General features: G+C 35.6%; 1 protein-coding gene across 1 annotated transcript in view; it reads left to right on the top strand.

The window, feature by feature from the left end:
* Nucleotides 1-16,794, top strand: part of GAD1 (glutamate decarboxylase 1) — a 29,153-nt gene extending 12,359 nt beyond the window's left edge. The window contains exons 6-16 of the mRNA XM_065637645.1: nucleotides 3,091-3,203; nucleotides 4,605-4,720; nucleotides 4,824-4,903; nucleotides 5,104-5,158; nucleotides 6,199-6,315; nucleotides 6,475-6,539; nucleotides 9,901-9,979; nucleotides 11,588-11,737; nucleotides 14,086-14,193; nucleotides 14,905-14,994; nucleotides 16,621-16,794. Of these exons, the coding sequence (XP_065493717.1) occupies nucleotides 3,091-3,203; nucleotides 4,605-4,720; nucleotides 4,824-4,903; nucleotides 5,104-5,158; nucleotides 6,199-6,315; nucleotides 6,475-6,539; nucleotides 9,901-9,979; nucleotides 11,588-11,737; nucleotides 14,086-14,193; nucleotides 14,905-14,994; nucleotides 16,621-16,794 (1,147 nt within the window). The remainder of the gene's footprint in view (nucleotides 1-3,090; nucleotides 3,204-4,604; nucleotides 4,721-4,823; nucleotides 4,904-5,103; nucleotides 5,159-6,198; nucleotides 6,316-6,474; nucleotides 6,540-9,900; nucleotides 9,980-11,587; nucleotides 11,738-14,085; nucleotides 14,194-14,904; nucleotides 14,995-16,620) is intronic.
* Nucleotides 16,795-19,677: the final 2,883 nt, after the last annotated feature.

The raw sequence follows: 19,677 nt of genomic DNA, 5'->3' as shown, positions 1-19,677 counted from the left end.
ATCATTATTCAGAGCATCACACTCATTCAGTTCTGAAAGAGTAACTTTTTTTTTTTTTTTAAATGAGATTGCTTTTGCCTTTGGTTTTTAAAGTAAATTGTTAAATAGCTAGTTCTATACAACTAGTTTCTGATCCATTTATACTTTAAACAACAACGTATCCTGAAAATACGTGCCTGAAAAGCATGAAAATTGAGTATCTATTTGCTCACATGAGGTTTAGCAAATGCAAAATAATACATTGCTCTCTTTTTTTTCAGCGAACCAAGGTCAATATGATATGCTTTCAAATAACACAGTAATTGCAAGTAAGGTTAAAGCAAGATGTTTGTAAAATATGATTCAAAGAACTAGAAGAAAAGGTTATTAAAAATAGCGAAATCATCTCTGAGCTCTGGAGAACGTATTACTTGTTTTGAGCAGTGTTCCAGCACAGAAGAGCAGGTTCTGACCTTTACCCAGAAACTATTCTAACCTATTTCAGCTACACAAGCATGTAACACATAGCGACAGTAACACTGGATTATGTCAGGGAATGTTTTCTTTTGCCATTTTTTTCTTTTCCAATTATAAACAATACTTAAAGGCTTTTTGAAGAGTTAAAAATACATGTTTTCTTTCACAAATGAGTTTTGAGTAATCAAACATCTGTACTCTTAAAATTTTAAGTTGTCATCAGGAAATGTTACTTAAATGTCACTGTGAAGAGAATACATTAAATTAAACTTAAGCTTCCCACATTGACTTCGAAATAATGTCTCAATGTGCTATTCATAGCTCAATCACTAATCATAAGACTTTCAGAATGGAAATTTCAGAAGGTGCCATTACTTGTCCAGCTCTAGGGATCTGCAGAGGGGGGCATTTGCTCACCATGCAGCAGCCAGCTGAGGTTAGAAAGCAATTTTATTATCTGGAAATTCTCTTTATGCCCGCTGTTAGGTGAAATGAGAGAGTTATATTGATATTGTCAATATTACACATTTATGTTTATGAAAATGTAACACAGAAAAATGATGTAACATGCTTTATGTTTATTTTCTGAATGCTTTTTACATACTGGCACACAGGGGAACAGGTAGGTAGAATGATTTGACCTGATATAATTATTTGGCATTTAGGTGAGAGCAGAATTAAGCCAGCACTGGTCACTACCAAAAAAACTGTTCATTTATTCTGTTAGTAAAGAGCTGAGACTCATGACTGTTTTAGTTAGTTCATAAAAATACCTGCAAATGTAACTGTATGAAAAATCTTATTGGCATTGGCATTTTTTTATCAGGAGATTGACCCTCAAGTCAGACAGTTCCTTCCAAACCATACACATTTCCTGCATTTGACCGAATTTTTCGAAATCATTTAACTTTAAAACAAATAAGTTGGAGTGAACTTTGGCAATACGTGATTTAAAAAAAAAATCATAGTCATAATCTAATATAGCTGCATTTGCCTTATTGTTTATAATCATGTGCAGTCTTATTTGTTAGTCTTTGGAGACTCAGAAATTAAACACGTAATAAAATAAATAAATGCTATTTTACTTTTGGTTTTACTTTGTGAACACTTGATATTTTATATACAAAAAACTTTCTTAACATTTTGGTTTTTTCTGTACAAGCCTTTAAGTCTTCCGAGTAGTATGTAGAGATCAGTGTGCAAGGTCTTAGGACAAAATTCAAAAGGTGTTTTTAAAGTGACGGAAAAAATCACTTTGACTTAAACATATCTTGTAGTAGACTGCAGTGATTTATACACTGCTGAGTTCCTGTTGACTTCAGTTTGTCATTCTGCCTAAATAAAGATTGGAATATATCCTAGACAAAAAAAAAACCCCAACACTGTTAGCAGACACCAAGTGGTTTATTAGTTTCGTCTCTCTGTAAATATTGGCAGGACCTAAACTTCAGATCAATGGTCAACTGTCTGTCTCTGACAGTTCTAGTGATAAGGAAAGCAAAATAAGCAGTATTTTGGCTTCTGAAAATAGCAATTACAACAGTTAAATTACGAATGCCGTTTAATCTTAAAGGAACATTGTAAAAATAGTTGTGGTGTTTCTCTGGTAGACTAAGGACACATAAAGATTGTGTAAAAAATTAATATCTTAACTAATCAGTGTAGCTGTAAATAAAAGACAAGCTTTTCAGACACGTGTTCCCTTCTTCATACCGCATGTCTCCTTAAAGTTTGCCATACCTATTCTCAAAATATCATTTTAGTAATAGAGAGACAACACACATTTTGGCAAAATTATTCAAGTGGAAGACATCAGATCCAAAGTGTCAGGGTGTCATATTCTTATAGATTCCTTCGGAAATCATAAGTTGATTGTATAGTTTCTTTCTGCCTTTTTTTTTTTTTCTTTCTTTTTTTTTTTTGGCATACCCAGCAAGCAGTTTGTTTACAGCAGTAGCAATTTATCCATGTACCTCGATCACCAAAAATGGTTGAATGACTGTCACTTTCCATCCATATATTTGACTGTGACATCAGGGCATTCCAGACTATGCAATGGTTTTGCTTTCATTAACTGGATACAATAGTTGACTGCTGACTTGTTTTTTGTAATTGGTAATTAGAAAATCATCATTTATAATTACTCTTGACAGTTATTGATCTCATGGTATTGTAGAATAAGTTGTCCTTGTCCATCAACAGAATAAATCCACATAATTAATTGCTTTTAGACTTTGAAGCCTTTGCTCAATACTTCCAATTGTGGTTGTGTTTAGGTCAGTGAAGTTCACTGTTTTCATAAGGATTTGGCAATATGCTATTCCACAAGTGTGAAATTGGCACTTCAGGAGAAAAATGTTTTACAGTACGATCTTGTACAGCAGTCAGCAGCATTATGCTGGTGAGCATTGTGTCTTACGGTGGTTGCAAAAGAGCTAATACTGCAGTTTTTATTGACCAATACTTCCAGTATTGCTTGGGTAAAGTTTGCAATATCAGAACCTCAATTTATGGGAAAAGTTTTAGGATTATTAAGCATTTTTGCAAATAATCATAGACTTGGAATTTATTGTGTGTTTTTAGGATCTGTATTTAATCTTGGTTGGTTGATTTTTGTTTGCTTTATCCATGCAGGTTTACCTATGAAATTGCCCCTGTTTTTGTCCTCATGGAACAAATAACACTTCGAAAGATGAGAGAGATTATTGGATGGTCAAATAAAGATGGTGATGGAATATTCTCACCTGGTGAGTCTTTCTTCTCTGTTTTGATGGTTTGACTGAAACTTCAAAAGTTAAAATAAACATAAACTGTGTCTGAATTTCCACGATATCTGCAACACAATGCATCAGATATTTAGAAGCAGGAATTTCCCACATGAAGTACATGCTTTGTTTAAGCATCTCACAAAGAATTTGGGGAAAAAATTATCTTTGAGTATGGCTATGTATCATGGATGACCAACATTTAAAACCTGAGCTCTGGGACATAGCTGGGCACACTTTCTGCACTTTATTTCTGGGGGTGCTGAGCAAGCACAACTCCCGTTGACCGATAGCTCTTGAGAATCATGCACTGACTATTTTGGTCAGTGAAGATTTGAGCTCACAGTCAGAAAAAGGCTGTAACTGCCTGTCACTTTCTGGGACTTATTATTTGGGACATAATCTGACTGGATTCACAAGTATGATTCTGAAGACGAAGATAAAGTGTCTTCTCACTAAGGCGATATAAAGGCTATCAGCAGTGACAGAAAAGACTGGTAAACTATGTGGAAGTCCTGGGCCCATGTGTAGACAACATGGGGGTCCAGCAAAACTCCACATTTCTGGGTTTGGGGTGTGGGGAACACCATCTTTTTTTGGAGGATGAAGGACAATTCCACCTCCTTCTGGAGCAACCCATATACAATCCAGAAATGCACACTTGCTTGGTCTCCAGGCCCATCTAGAAAAATATAGATCTTTCTCAGTGTTCTTGTTGATGAAGAAATGTTAGAGGAATAAGTTATCCTAGACTTTGCGGGTGAAATTCAAATTACTAAATTTTGCGGTCTGCATCGCAGAAGTGAGCTAACTGTTCTGGGCTCTTTTTAGCAGTAAACCAAGAGAAAAAGGAGCTTTCCCTCAATTCACATTCTACCAAAGTAAGTGTCAAAATAGATTAGCTGAATCATAGCCTGCAAAGTGCCTCTTTCCATTAGCCGATTATAAGAAAGCTTAGAATAACTAGTTCAGCAGTAGAAATCTACCTTTCAGGCATCTGCTTCTATACCTGCAATGAGATGGGATAAATCCATCCACTATACGACATTTCTTCAGTCTCACAATTTGATAAGTTCCTGTTATTCTTTCTAACAAAAAGTTGTTGTACAAAAGCAGCACAATGAAAGCTGAACTTTTTAGGAATGTGTTACAAAATGTCAGTAATTGAAAGAGATGATGGATAGAAATTCTAACCATCAGTGTGACTTTCTAGAGGGTCTGTCCCTATGCTGTTTAGACAGATGACCATGCATTTCAGAGATATATTTTTTCCATAGTTCACTACCAATTTCCCTGGCATAATACAAATGAAACTTGTATGTCTAATAAGCATTTTTTCCTCATTATTGCTATTTTATTATTCATTCATTTATTCATTCACAGGAGGAGCTATCTCCAATATGTACAGCATAATGGCTGCGCGCTACAAGTACTTCCCTGAAGTCAAAACCAAAGGCATGGCTGCAGTCCCTAAACTGGTCCTCTTTACCTCGGAACATGTGAGCTTAATATGCTGCCAATTCTTATTTTATTGATGTACGTTGTGAAGATGTTTCATCATTAAACAACCACTCCATTAAATGTGCATGTGTTTTGCTGCAGAGTCACTACTCAATAAAGAAAGCTGGAGCTGCACTTGGATTTGGAACAGACAACGTCATTTTGATAAAATGCAATGAAAGGTAGGATGAATGCTAAGGTTTTGATATATTAAATGCATTCAGCTGTTAAATTTGTTGTATTGTGCTTAAGAACTGGTTCAGTACAGTGTGTCGAGTTGCTAATAGCCTGTTGAGAAAATCCTATTAGATTGTTTCAACTGTAGCTACTATTTTCATGTGCACTCTTTAATTTTGTCTTTCTATTTCTACAATAATTGCAGAGGCAAAATAATACCAGCTGATTTGGAGGCAAAAATTCTGGAAGCAAAACAAAAGGTTTGTGTTTTTAAAAATTAGTGCTTAAATGCTTGGCTTAGTAAAATTAGCTCTTCCTTTGAGAGCTGAAGGTTAACATTAAAAGATAACATTATAATGATAAAATTTTTAAATAATATTTTCAGCTGCTTAATTATACACTTGTGTGTTGTTTAGGGAATTATCTATATGCCTTGCTAAATTTTCCATTTACTGTTTAAAAAAATATTTTAAACTCTTGAACCGTATGTGTATTTTAAGACACTTAAAAATAACTTCTTGTTTGGAAATATGTGGAAAAAACCTTAAAAAATGAAGCTAAACATAGTTTTATCCCAACCAAAGTTTAGCCAAAACCATCAAAGATTCTACTGAAGTTTAGTCCTAAAAATTCCCATAGATTTCAAGGCTTCAACATCAGTAAATACAGCCAGTAAGTTTAATTTTTTGAGTCATTCATTATTATTTTTTTGAATCAATGCAATGAAAAATCCATTAATTTTGTATAAAACCACTAAAGTTAGAGCAATGACGATTATTATTTTTAAAATTTCTTAACTTCATTGCGTTTGGCCACTTTACGAAATTGTGCTTCACATTTATTTAATGTAATTCAAAAATGACTCATTTTGATCTGATAGTTCCACATTTATTGCTTTTGTTTTGGATTGCTTTGTTCTGTTTATCAGTAGATAAAGACTAAAGGAATAACTTCAAGCCTTCAAATCACAAACTGCATTTAATTAAATTTCTTTTATGCTGAAGTAAACATCTCAACTTTACTTGACTATTGCCAATCTTATATTAGAATGTTTGAATCTCCTCACTGAAAGAGATTAGACAAAATAATATTCTTTATCTTTGACTAGTAGATCTTGTGAAGTTACAGTACAATAAAACCAGTGTTATTTCATATCACGTGTACAATTTGTTAGTTTCTACTGTTGCTTGTATGTACCTTTCACATGAGAAGAAAAACATTTTTAGTCTGGAAAATGGGATAGCAATATTTCTAAAATGATTTTCACATTTTGTATTTAATATTTCTATTTTTATTGTAGGGATACATTCCTCTCTTTGTAAATGCAACTGCAGGAACAACAGTATACGGAGCCTTTGATCCAATACAGGAGATTGCAGATATATGTGAAAAATACAACCTCTGGCTCCATGTAGATGTAAGTAACTAAATGAATTGCAATTATTCAGGCAAAAGAGGATTTCTGTTTACACATTTTGTCTTGTATTAAAAGATTTATTACTAGATCCTGAGTAAATTAAAATACGTTAAGGTTTTCCAAAACGATGAGTCTTCTCTTTTTTTCTGTCTCTTCCAGGCTGCCTGGGGAGGTGGACTCTTAATGTCCCGAAAGCATCGTCATAAGTTGAATGGAATAGAAAGGTACTACAGAGTGTTTATTTGTAATACTGTTATTGAAGTACTTTCATAAGGTACACAACACTTCACAAATTAATGAAAAGATGAATTTTCTGCATTACAGAGTTTAAACACTAGATTAAACAAAAGTGAGACAGACAGGAAAGATTCACACTAGGATGACTGAAACAATACTATAGAAGAAGACAGTGATGTACAGCTGAGTGAAAGGAAAGTTTTCAGCAGATTTGAAGCAGACAAGTATATTGCTTGGCAAAAAGTAAGGGAAATTATTCTGTGCATAGCTTCGAAGGGACCGTAAGTCTGGGAATGGGTGAAGGAGGATTTGAGGAAAAAACAAAGTGTGAGAGCTAGACAGTCTCTGAAATGTAGGGCTTTGAGAACAGCAGTGAGAAAAAAGGAATCCAGAGGAGGTGTTGAGTGTGAATACCTGTGATGGGAAGCCATGACATAGGGGGAATTTGTAGAGATTCCCTCCTGAAATATGTTTGCAGTTATTTCCAGAAAAGGAGGAGTATATGTTCTGCCTGAAAATGAGTGTTCTGTAAATGAAAGTTTATAAATATATATGTGTTTGCTTGTATATAGCTTATATGTACACACACATAAATACGTATACAACGAAGAGAGGAACACATGCTAGAGACTGAATTAGCAGCAATTTTTAGGGGCAAATTTCAGTGTCTGTAAGGCTGGAAAGGACTATGATAGCACAGGGCTGGTACAGTTCTGTGGTGCCAGACAAGACTGAGGGAACTTACAGGGAGGGCCGAAAGAATCACAGTTACCACCTCTCAGGGTAAAGGGGCATATGAGCTGCTGCCATGGGGGGACTGTATGAAACAAGCAGGGAGCTCTTGTAGAGGAGGCCAGAGTGAAGTCTAAAGAAAAGAGTGTGTGTACCTCCAGGCACATAACCCAGGTTACCAGGATGCCCACTGAGAACAGAAGCCAGCCTGTATTAAACAATTAATCGAACCAAGTTCAAAAAGGCAAAGCATTTGTGTTGGAAGTGATAGCAGAGCGAGAGCGTGACTGTCCCCCAGCCATTAGGGTTCAGACTCAGGAGGAGTCCCATGTGTAGTCTTCGGCACAGATGTTCCGTAGTCTGTAGAAGATGCAATGTTTATAACCCCATAGGTGTGTTTGTCTCTAGAGTTCCTCTGGAATCGCTCTGTCATAAAAGGCCACACATCTGTATAGAAATCAGAAAAGCAATGAAGACCTAGAAATACAGGATCTTTCCTGATATCAACCAGATATCCAGATATCCAGGTATCAACCCCCAGGGAAGGAAAAAAGATTCGAAACAAACTCTACCCATGAACTCTCCAATTAGCACCAAATTGCTTCCTTGAGTCAACTGTGCTGAAAGTGGGCACTGTGTAAGGGTGTGAAATGAGAACAGTGAGCAATGCCCTTCCTTAGGGAATGCAAACTTTCCTAGTGGTGGGCATCTTATACAGTAAATGAAGAACATGTACCAGGTAAAGGATAATGTACAGAAGGACTGGTAGGGAAACCATGTGGACCCTTCTGTTGCAGGGACTGCAGTGTGTGGTGTGGCAGGAGCACTCTGAAGCGATAGAATCACAGCAACCTCTGTCCAATCCAATTTGCAAGTCACTCATGTTATGGCAGTGTATCTGAGGTCAGCATTGTAAAATAATTTCCTTAAGCTACACAGGTTTGGTCACAGTAGTTTGTCGCATGTCTCTCGGCCTGTGGTCAACCCAGAGGTGCTAATTAAGACCATAAGCAAATACAGAAAGCAGCAGACCGCAAAGCATGATATTATTTCTTTTCTAGTCAGCTCATGGATCTTCAAACATGGGAGGGGGCCCATGTGTGCTGCCTGATTGCCTGTCACGGGCCCCAGCTGGGGCTGCTGCGAACGCTGGGGCCAGGCCAGGCCTGCCCGGTGACATGTGTGTGTGTGGGGACTGGCAGCTGCCATGGGGCTGAGCTGGCATCGCCTGGGCTAGAAGAGCCTCTGGCTGGCTGTGCAGGGTGGAGAGCGACGTCTTCTTCGTGTTAAAATAAACCAAATGCTCCTTGTGGAAACTACTTGAAGTTATAATTATTTGGAACCCTGAAAGTTAAATAAATGTGCTAAACTGAAACTATAGCACTCTCAAAAGGAAATGAGCTGTTATATAAATTCCTGTTTCTTGACTACTCCATTTGAACTACTAGTGAATTTTTTTTAGAAGATAATTGCCTCCTAGGCCTCAGCTATATACCTGCTGGTTTGCACTGCCTAAGTGGGAGATTTTAGAGGGATGCTGATCTGCCAGGAACAGCACAGGCTGCACTATTCCTTTGGCTGAGCAGTGCTATGGTCTACCCAGTGCAGACAGAGGTTGGAATCATATATGGGATCTTTATGAAATTAGTGGTTCCTCAGACTGGAGTGGAGAAGCCATTGTGTTGCTGAAAATAGAGGAGCTGTAGTTGTGTGTCTGTCCTCTGAGCACAGGATGTAGAAGAGAAGGAAAAACCTTTGAATTTTCTTTCAGCCACATTGTAAGAACATGTGCATTGTCTGTGAAATATGATTATACACTTTCCTTCTCTGGAACACACAGTGAATCAAGGAGACACTTGGTAAGTAATTACTTAGGGTGAAAAGATCAATGGATGTGCAAGGTTGGCGCATTTATTTTAACATCATCATTAACCTGTCTAGGATAGTATGTTAAAAACCCGGAACATCTCGTCTGTTTAGCTAGTAAATTAGGTGATCTTGTGCAGCTACCTGTGCTTACACATAAAAAGTTTTAAGCCCACATACAAAATAGTAGGATTATGATGTAAAGTTTTATAGCCTTTTAATAGTCCACGGGCTTGGCAAGCTTGTCCAGAAAAGGCCTCTTGTGGCTCTAACTGGCAAGGCAGGTAAGCATAAGGAGTGTCTTTTCCAGCAGCTGCTCAGTAAAGAACTGTATTGCCTCAGAATTCATATTATTCCTTTAATACTCTGACACTTCCCTCCAGTCAGTAACTTGAGTTGATATAACCTGTCGAACTGTTTTTGTTAGTTTTATTAGTGCTATTTCTAGAAGTGGAGTCTTCTGGGGATGAAGTTACTGTATCAGCTAATCAGCATAGTCTGACACTAGTGAGCTGGTATTAGTAATAATATAAACTAATCAGAAGTCTGACATTGCAATGTTAACACACGAAAAAAAAAATTTCCTGGACAATATAGCTGGGAAAGAAGACACTTTTGAGACAGTACTAATCTCCAGAGAAATCACCATGATCAAAACTCCATACATTTTCAGCTGAAAGCAGAAAAAAAAAGTGACTGCTTCAGATTAAGTTTCTGTTTTGCAGATCTGAATGTGTTATTTTTTTCCAGAGCCAACTCTGTCACCTGGAATCCACACAAGATGATGGGAGTGTTGTTACAATGTTCTGCTATTCTTGTCCGGGAAAAGGTCTGCCTCATATTTAATAATTAAGCAGTTAAAAAAAATATAAATATCAAGCCCTACTTTAAAAGATGGTAGTGCAAAATCCATTCAATTTCAAAACTTCTTTTGGAAGGAATAATTGTGTAGATTTACAAGGAAGTTGTTTTCTCTCTTCTGTTTTTGTTTGTTTGTTTTGGGGTCTTTTTTTGAAAGCTGTAGACTTACAACAGGTTGGATCTTCAGCTGTTGAATCTTTGCATATTCTAATAACAACACTAGGGTCATGTTCACTTCATCTGAGCATCTGCCCCTTTGTTTCTATGATATACTGAACATACACCCTTGGTCTTGTTAATTGGTCACAGTCTAAACTGCTTAAATATAAAGCAAGTTTCTTACCTTACACAGCGGTTTAAAAGTTTCTCAATTCTGTTGAAAGGAAGCCATGCTGCTTTTATTATGACTCCCTATGTATTTTAGGCTTTCTTCTAGAGTCTTTGTTGTTATCAATAAAAGCAAGACCAGCATCTTAATTCTTTGAAGTGATGTGAATTTTCCTTACATGATTTAAAAAAAAAGTCATGTAATCTGTGGATAGGACTGATTCTATTGTCAACTAATTTCTGACATGTCAATTGCTACTAGAAGAGGTTGGTTGAAGAAGTGGTCCCTGTGCATAGAACTGGGATGTAGGAGTTGTGGGTGCCAGCCCTAGGTCTGCCATTGCTCTTCCAGGTGACCCATCTTGAAACTGAAGACTGCAGCATTTATTTCCCTTTATAAAACATTTTGACTTCTATTGGAAGGAAGCAGTAGCCATTATTTAGTGGCATGCATACTTATCATGCTAGCTATTGCAGGATTTTGGCAGCATTTTTTATTCTCTGTATGAGAACTTTGATAATGTTTTTGTATTTGTCAGATATTCCAGTGTCTTTGAGCTTCTTCAGAGAACCACTAATAAACTCTAAAGGAGATGCAAAGCACTTTAGAAATGTTGTATGTGTAAGACTTCTGTGTAACATACAGAAATTTGCTCCTCTGTGTTTTCCTCAAAGACTTTTACCTGTGATCTATAGGTTTCTGTTGGTCTGTGGACCATATTTGTTTGTAAGCAAAAATGTCTGGTTTAGATCATTTCTACTTATACTTACCACTCATGTTAAGTGTCAAAAAGCTGGATGATACATAAAGTTGAAACCTTCAATTACACTTTTTTTCTTCATTTTCTGTTTCTATCTGCTGCACTGAGAGACCACAGCTTTATTCTAGTGTGTAATTTAACACATCAAAAATTTAAGTCTTAAGAACATAGCCTTACAAGGTGAAGTGGACAAAGTTAGTATCAAAAACTAAGAAGCCAAATTAATCTGATAATGTTTTTTCAGGTATGGGTATGTGGGTTTTTAGGACCATATGACTACCAAGAAACCCTTAAGAGAACCACCTTAGGTTATTAAATTATTTTTCTGGTCCTGGTTTATAAAACAAGGTCAATATTTTATAATTTGGCCCCTTAAAGAACAATTCTTCTGTATATATTTGAAATACATTTTTAATATGTTATTAATGCATAGAATTTCATATGGATATATGCTATATAAGTGAAATAAGTGCACTTTTTCGTTACAGGGTATACTTCAAGGCTGCAATCAAATGTGTGCAGGCTACCTCTTCCAACAAGACAAACAGTACGATGTATCCTACGACACTGGAGATAAGGCAATACAGTGTGGTCGACATGTGGACATTTTCAAATTCTGGTTGATGTGGAAGGCAAAGGTAAATAATAAAAGTTCACCTCAAAAAACAGAAATGTATTTATTTAATTTATAAGTCTCACATAACGGAACACTTTTTTTTAACATAAATGTTTGTGTAATTACAATCTCTAAACACACAGGTATCTGAGTATTAAGTCAAAAAAGAGCCATTTTAATCGTAGAACAATATTAGCATCAATAAATTCAGATGGAAATTAAAAGAAAGGTTTAAGTCGCAGGATGAGTCCAGTGAGGGCAGGACACCAAAATGGTGTTTTGTTGTGATTCTGTGCACTTACATATGTATTTCATGACAGATTACTTGCAGTAGCAGCAGAATAGACTTGATGACTTATAAGGGTCCTTTGAACATCATGTTTCAATGCATAGATTATATAAGCAACTTTGAAAATAAAGCCTTTTTCTTAAGAGGCTTTGCCCAACTGATGATTTAACGATTGATTCCCTGGCACCACTGTGGTGTGCCTAGATGGCTCAATTTAAGCATGGGCTTATGTACAGGCTTACGTGTTCGCAAGAGGAGGGTCCATGTAGTCAAGAAAATGAATTTCATTTTTATTTCTTTATCTGGAGTTATCTTATTACTATTCTCCTTGCTCCTCTGCTGACGAAATGGCAATTCAGTTGGGTAACCTGTCCACAGTTTACTATTTTTTTAATAAAACTGAGATTAAGTCTAACGGCAAAATGTACAATCATAAAACAGTGTTCAGTTTGGGTGAGAGTTAAACAGCAATAGTAAATAACATGCAATGATAAAAGATGTTTTCATGTAGATTTCCTCAATATTGAAGTTTGAGGGAAGAAAGTATCAGAACTTTAGATGTACAGTTACTTTTAAACAGACTGCAGGGTTGTTATTGTTACTTTTAAAAAGTACTTCAGAAAAGAAACACAACACTCCAACACAAAATACTTATGCTGGTTACTAAAGTAATTGTTATAGGTTTGATTACCAGTACATTTCAGTTCAGACTCAGTTCTTCCTCCAAAATAAATCATTTTGGTACCATAACCCAGTAACATGAAACTGCTTATGACACATTAGAATTGGATCGTGACTAGGAATTTCAAAGTGTGTTTTTCCTGGTTCTAATTACCAAGTACTGACAGCAGACACCATTAAAGTATGGACCAAATGTTTTTCTAAATACCAGCCAAACGCATGTTATTAAAACTAGCATGCTGATTCTACCTCTGCTGTTATATTTACCTGTTAAACTGACTCACTGAAGAAGTAGAGCATTTCACAATAAAGAAAAAAAATGCTGTGGGAACCAAAATGGATATGGGCCATATTTAAAATTCAAAAGTAGGAAATTTATGGAGGTAATTCCTTAAAAATAATATAGATTAAAATTGCTAGGTTGATCTGTATATCTGGAATTTAAATTTATCCAGCTATTAGTTAGTTTGGATTTCTCTTTGGTCTTGAGACAGAGTCGTATTTCTTGGACCTGAGTTCTCTGAGGTATTGGGTAGAACCTGTTTCTAGCAAATTGCATTATTATATTACAAAATGTTAAGAAAATAAAATATTAGGAGCTATGGAAATATTTCCTTCAGCATTAGCCACCATGAGTCATCATACTGTTGTCCTCATAATAGAAATATACAGTCTAGGTCCAGAAGTATTCTTGTGACTTCACCTTCAGTTGTTTTATTCAGTACAAAGAACGTACCCCAAATATGCAATAACTTAAGAATGTACTCGTCTTTGTTACTTCTTCATCCATGTACAAAATGTACTTAAAAAAACAAAACAAAAAACCAAAACCACAACTCTTTTTTCTTATTTATGATTAACATTCATCAATTTTTGTGGGATTATGATCTTTCAAAACAAATCAGATATGACAAAAGATCAGTGGGTAGGCAAATGACTTTTCGCTAACATATTGCAAGCTTTTGTTTGCTGACTTTTTTAAAATGCAAATTTCTAGCCAACTGTTCAGAGAAAATAAATTACTTCCCAACTCTTACCCTTTCAACTGGGCTCACATTCCATGTTCCCAGCCTTTCAGCAAGAGCTGGGAAGCCAAGACTTAATAATATTTTTGGAAACTGATTTTAAAAAAGAGCTAAAAATTAAAAATATCAAAAGTCCTTGTTATTATCATAATAAATTATCTCAAAAAAAGACCAAAACCAAATGGTGATTACAGTTAGGCCACATTTAACCACTTTTTGTAGTGTTGATTTACTTTACTTTTAAATTACAAGAAATGATACTGCTAAATGTTTTCTGACAGAAAACATTTAAGAGTGAAGCCTATCTGAAAAGATGATTGCATCAGAGGAAGAAAAATGACCATATAATTAATACTTACTTTCTTTTTAAAACAGGGTACAGTAGGATTTGAAAATCAGATCAACAAATGCCTGGAGCTGGCAGAATATCTCTACACTAAAATAAAAAATAGAGAAGAATTCGAGATGGTTTTTGAAGGGGAGGTAAGTTTTCTTTCATTTCACCCGTGTGAAGGAGCCAAATCTGTGTAGTATTTCAAAAACGATCTTCACACTTCTCCCAGTTCTTCCAGCCAGCCATGCAAAACTGCTCTTATTTTCTGAAGAAATACATGGCTATTGGCTTCTGGGCAGTTTTTTGGCCAAGTGCACATGGTTTTGTGCCATAAGTGTCAGATTTCTCTCTTGTCTTCAGCAAAGGACTTCTCAGTTTAGGGCATGAAGACTACCTTAATACAATCTACTCATGCTGAGATTCCACATTACAACCTACAAAACTAATAATATGTTATTTTTGCTGTATGTTCTGTTGCTAGTGCCACTGCATAAGCTCTTGGTTGATAGAATAACAAATATGCTTAGTTTCTCCATTTACTAAGAAGAAGAAAATTGGATTGCCCTTGCTGCGATCCTGGAAAAAAGTTCCTCGTACATCTGCATGGAGGTGAATAGTATTTGCACTTCATTAGCACCCTAAAACATTGTAAATGGGACAGTGTGCAGGGAATCTAAGACAGCAGATGGAACCAGCAATACTGTAATCCATTTATTTTGTTTTAACATGCAGAACTACGAAAGTTGATACTATATTTTGTCTTCCATGTCTGTGCTAAAATATGCTACTGACTAGCCCTTAGTGTGTGATTGATCTATATTATTTTGTTTATTGATGTATGTGTTTGGTTCTTTTTGCAGCCAGAGCATACAAATGTATGTTTTTGGTATATTCCGCCAAGTCTCAGGGGCATGCCAGACTGTGATGAGAGAAGAGAAAAGTTACACAGGGTACGTGGCTTATGTTAAATGCAAAAATATAGTCTATTTTTTCAACCCAAAGTATTCTGTTTATTAAAAATATCTGTGTGTTGACACATTTTCCAAATTCTGGGACATCAGTTCTCCAGTTTTTTATTATGACCTTGATATTAATATTTGTTCACCTTTGTCTCCTATTTATACTGAGGTTGAAGTCACATTTCCCCCATGGAGCCAGATACAGAACATACTCAGTTATTCTTTGTTTGGTACCACTTCTGTGCTCCAAAAAGTGTTATGAATCTTTAAAAAGCAGCTAGGCACAAAGATGTCCCCGTCCTATTTGAACAGGACAGCATATCAGCAAGAGAAACAGAAGGGTAATTATTTGAAAATGATGGGAGAGATATAGGACATGAAAACGTGTAAGTCCTTGGGTCTTTATTTTGATTTTAAATGTGCTTGGTTAGTCATGCATTAATGCATTTCAGTGAAAATGAATACCCTTTGGAGGACCTCAGGATATGTTTATTTGAAGAAATGATAGAGGGAAGTGAAGGCATCATAGAGGCACCACCAGGAAAAGTATTGCTTAACTTAGGACTTGAGGGAAGTGAAATACATTAATTCTGTAGTAGCACTTTAGACAGACAGAAGTAGAATGAAATACATTCAGGAGACAAAAGATTTTGTAGTTGTCAAAATGAATAACAATTTTTTTCTGTTTGGGAAGGGAGAAGAATGGGCAGACTCAGAGTTCTTGTAGAGGGTTTTGTCTGCATCACTGAGGAAAGAAAAAAGAAGAGAATAGAAATTCCTGGGTCAACCCAGTGGCATGTTAGATAAAGAAATTGCCAAAAAAAAAAAGAGAGAAAAGAGGAAGATATATAAGACTGGGAAGAAAGATGAAATGTTTGACTTGACCATGTTAAATGTCAGAGAACATTATAAAGCATCCTACAAAACAGTAAGAGAGCCAGATATCTGACCTTGGCTGGTAGAGACTAGAGCAGGAAAAAAAAGGTCTGGATGGCAAAACTGGGATCAGTCAATACCAAATATTAAGTTTGTCAGGACATTACTCCTTGTAAATTAAAGTGGGGAAGTGAGATAGCAGCAAATGCACAGTACTGCAAAACTAATGGAAAGTTTCCATGGCTTATGCTAACAGAAAATATTCTTTATGACATAGATCTTGTTGAAAACTTTCCATCGTTCCCCCTCCCTCCCCCCCAAATTTACTTTGACAATACATAATATTCTCCTTGAAAACATCCATTACCCTCAAAAAGGTGGTTCTGGAGTAGGTTTTCATAAAAAGACAGAAAACATTTGTTTGTGACAAAAATCTTCAGCACAGAGAAATGACATTTACATTTAATATATAAAATTATTACATAGTGAATACTCCAGGATGCTATCAGTCTCTTAATAAAAAAGATGTATATTATTGTCAATTTTCCTTTAAGGATCCAATCCTACGTATTTAGTTTTTCAAGCCTTTTTTCTTGCAGATCTTTTTTTATAAAAACTAGTGCCTTTCTGATCTGTCCATTTATTTTTTCCAGATTAAGAAATGTTGCAACTTACAAAGAAAGGATAAATTTTTTAAATTACTCTTCTCTCTGTCTTTTTTTTTTTCCTTTAATGGTAAAGGTGGCACCGAAAATCAAAGCACTGATGATGGAGTCAGGTACTACCATGGTTGGATATCAGCCTCAGGGCGATAAAGTCAACTTCTTCCGAATGGTCATCTCAAACCCAGCAGCAACTAAGTCTGACATTGACTTCCTTATTGAGGAGATAGAGAGGCTGGGGCAGGAGCTGTAGTACAGTGGTGGAATTATTTATTTCTCTAATTCGTTGTTTCCCAGCACTGGCTATTTTTCAAACCCAGTTCTGCAGAACATGTTTTAAGGAAATTCTCTTTCCGTAAGTTCCAGTCTCCTAAGACATCCTGAAACAAACCAGCTATAGGCTACTGAAACATATTTGTGTTGGTAGAGGGAAAATGTATTATCTTGAAGTTGAAGTGCTATTGACTCTTACACTGGTCTTGTTTATTGTAGTCAGCAGGAAATTAGTAAGTACTAAAATAGCAAATTAAGAACTCTGTACAGTATATATGTACAGTATAAATAAATATATATATAATTATATATATACATACATATATATATAAAGTGGTTATAAACTTAGATCTAAGCCACAGCATGTTTTCCACTTTAAGAAAATTAACTTTTCCTTCAACAACTAATGATGTGGATAATGTGCTACAGATTTTTCTGCCAGGTAAAAACAGACACATAGAAACATTTCTAATATGTAGATTCTTAGGAGCTAAAGAAAATGTATAACACCATTAAATCTTATTGTTGGTGCTTCTCTCACGTACAGAACAGCAATCCCTAACAGCACCTTCAAGTAAAATAGTTGTATTTCCCCTTTAGTGTCACATCAGGGGATAATAGTAGCCAAGTCATTGTAACAGGTATATTATTGCTGTATTTTTAGAGGTTAATTTGTGTAGATTGTGTATATTATTGTTAAATGACTTTGTGTAAAAGGATTTAAATGTAATAGTTTTACAGCAAGATAACTGTTGAATTGTAGGTATATGAAATATTTGCTTATTTATATGCAGAGATTTACCATGCTGAAGAATTGTCTTGTATTTTCTTCCATTTGTAATGTATCTTATTTATATATTATTGAAGTTCTATATAATGTTAATGGTATTTTAGTGTCTTTGTGAGCCAAAGAAAAAATAGAAAAAATATTAGTTGACACTTTCATTTAAATCTTAGTGCCCTTAAAATAATAACTTATAGATAACTTTACTGAGTATAAGGAATTCTAACATTGTGTATAAACTGTCAAATTATGAGATCCCTTTAGTCTATTAGAATTTTCAGTTGTATTTATTGTAATGTCAGACTGTCTGTTCAGTGTTCTGAATGCTTTTCTAGTGAATATTGGTTGCTAACCAAGGCCCTTGTTTTTGAGTTTTATTTCAGAACTAGTCTCTATGACCATTTAAACTAAATTCAGTGGGAAGATTCCTGGAGGTCTATAGCATTTCTGTGGGAGTTTTAACCAGCATAATTCTTTTAGTGAAATGTGTTTGGAGCTTATAAAATAAAATCAAAAGTAATCTCAGAATCTTTAAATACATCTGGGTTGTCACAACAATTTAAACTGGCTAGACTTTTCAAAGTATAGACACTGGAGTCATCTGCAGCTTGTTCAGTTTTAATCATTAGATAATCAATATCACCGAGTGGAAAACTCCATACTAGAAGCAGAGTAGTGAAGATTCAATAATCCTGTGTCTGCTGAGTTACTGTCATGGTGATAAATGAAACATGCTAATTTCAAATCTATTCATACATGATTCTGTGACTGTCTTCTATGAAAGTCAGTAATTAATTGGGGTTTTTTCATTGTTTTTTTTCTCCCCCAAATTAGTAATAAATTATTTTAGAAACATTCTGTGAAATGCAGCAATGCTATGCAGTTTTTGCAGCCTCTCTGGCCCCTTCAGTCCTATGGAAGGACAGCTACAGCCAGGAGAGATTTCCATCCTGCAGGTCCCACTCTTTGTCTTCTGAGGATGCTGTCTCACATCTTTGGCTGGGTCAGGACAGGTAGAAGGAAGAAGCTGTCACGGTAAATGCCATATCATATACCACAGCTTTTCACAGGGCTATTTCTTATCTCTCTTCTGTAGCCTTCTGTAAAACTTTTTCTTGAACTTATTTGAGTTTAATCTAAAAATTATTATAAATTTGTCAGTGTCTTTTAGATTTATGACTTTCAAAATATTATCTACATCGTTACTTTTATGTCATGAAACCCCCCGGTGATCTCACCAGTACAGTATTTTTTCCTTAGCTTATTTTCCTCAAAACGGTGTAGTTGGTTTCTTGCCTTCTTGATCTTAAACCTCAGTCTCCCTTAATTACAACCCTGATATCTTACCATGTCTTCAATACTTAACATTTCTTGATATAAACATCCATACTGTGTGACCTGAGGCCTGCAATACAGTAGTAGTCAGCATGAACGTTGACTTCAGTACCAACTTCCATAATATTAAATGCAATTCTTTATAGATAACTGCCATTCATCAAAACTAGAGGGCCTCTCTTTGCGAGCTGGCTTTGGAATACAGAAAGAAGTTTGTCTTGAAGAGGAAGTACATGTCACATTTCTGTTCACGGACTTCTGCCTGAAATCTGGTCTCTGTCACAGTTTTGTTTTATTCCAAGGGCAGCTACAGAAGATTGAAGGATTTCCTTCAGTCCTTGTTCTTTATGAGAAACCATATGAACTATTATAATCAATGCAAAGATGTGTAACTGCTGACCTAGCTTCAGAAGAGGATTTTATGTCTTCCACACAAGCAGCACCATAGTTCTTGTGACTTCTCCAACCAGTTCTTAGGTGGGACTTTGACTTCTTCCACCTCCCTGGTCAAGATATTTCAGCACCAGTATTACTAAAAATCCCAATTTACCTGTAATCCTCTACCTTAATATTTTAACCTCATGGATCTCGTATCTAGATCACAATTCAATACTCTAATAATAATGTATTGTATTTGAAATATTATGTCTCCTAGAAACATCTAAACTCAGTAAAAAGAATCATCCTGATGTGACTGATCGTGAAACTATAGGAAAGATCCTCATATGGCTTACTGGTCTTACA

The sequence above is a fragment of the Caloenas nicobarica genome, chromosome 6 (genome assembly GCF_036013445.1).
Source record: "Caloenas nicobarica isolate bCalNic1 chromosome 6, bCalNic1.hap1, whole genome shotgun sequence".
Classification (NCBI taxonomy): domain Eukaryota; kingdom Metazoa; phylum Chordata; class Aves; order Columbiformes; family Columbidae; genus Caloenas; species Caloenas nicobarica.
Note: the sequence above shows the minus strand (reverse complement) of the source record. Positions and strands in the feature narration are given on the sequence as shown.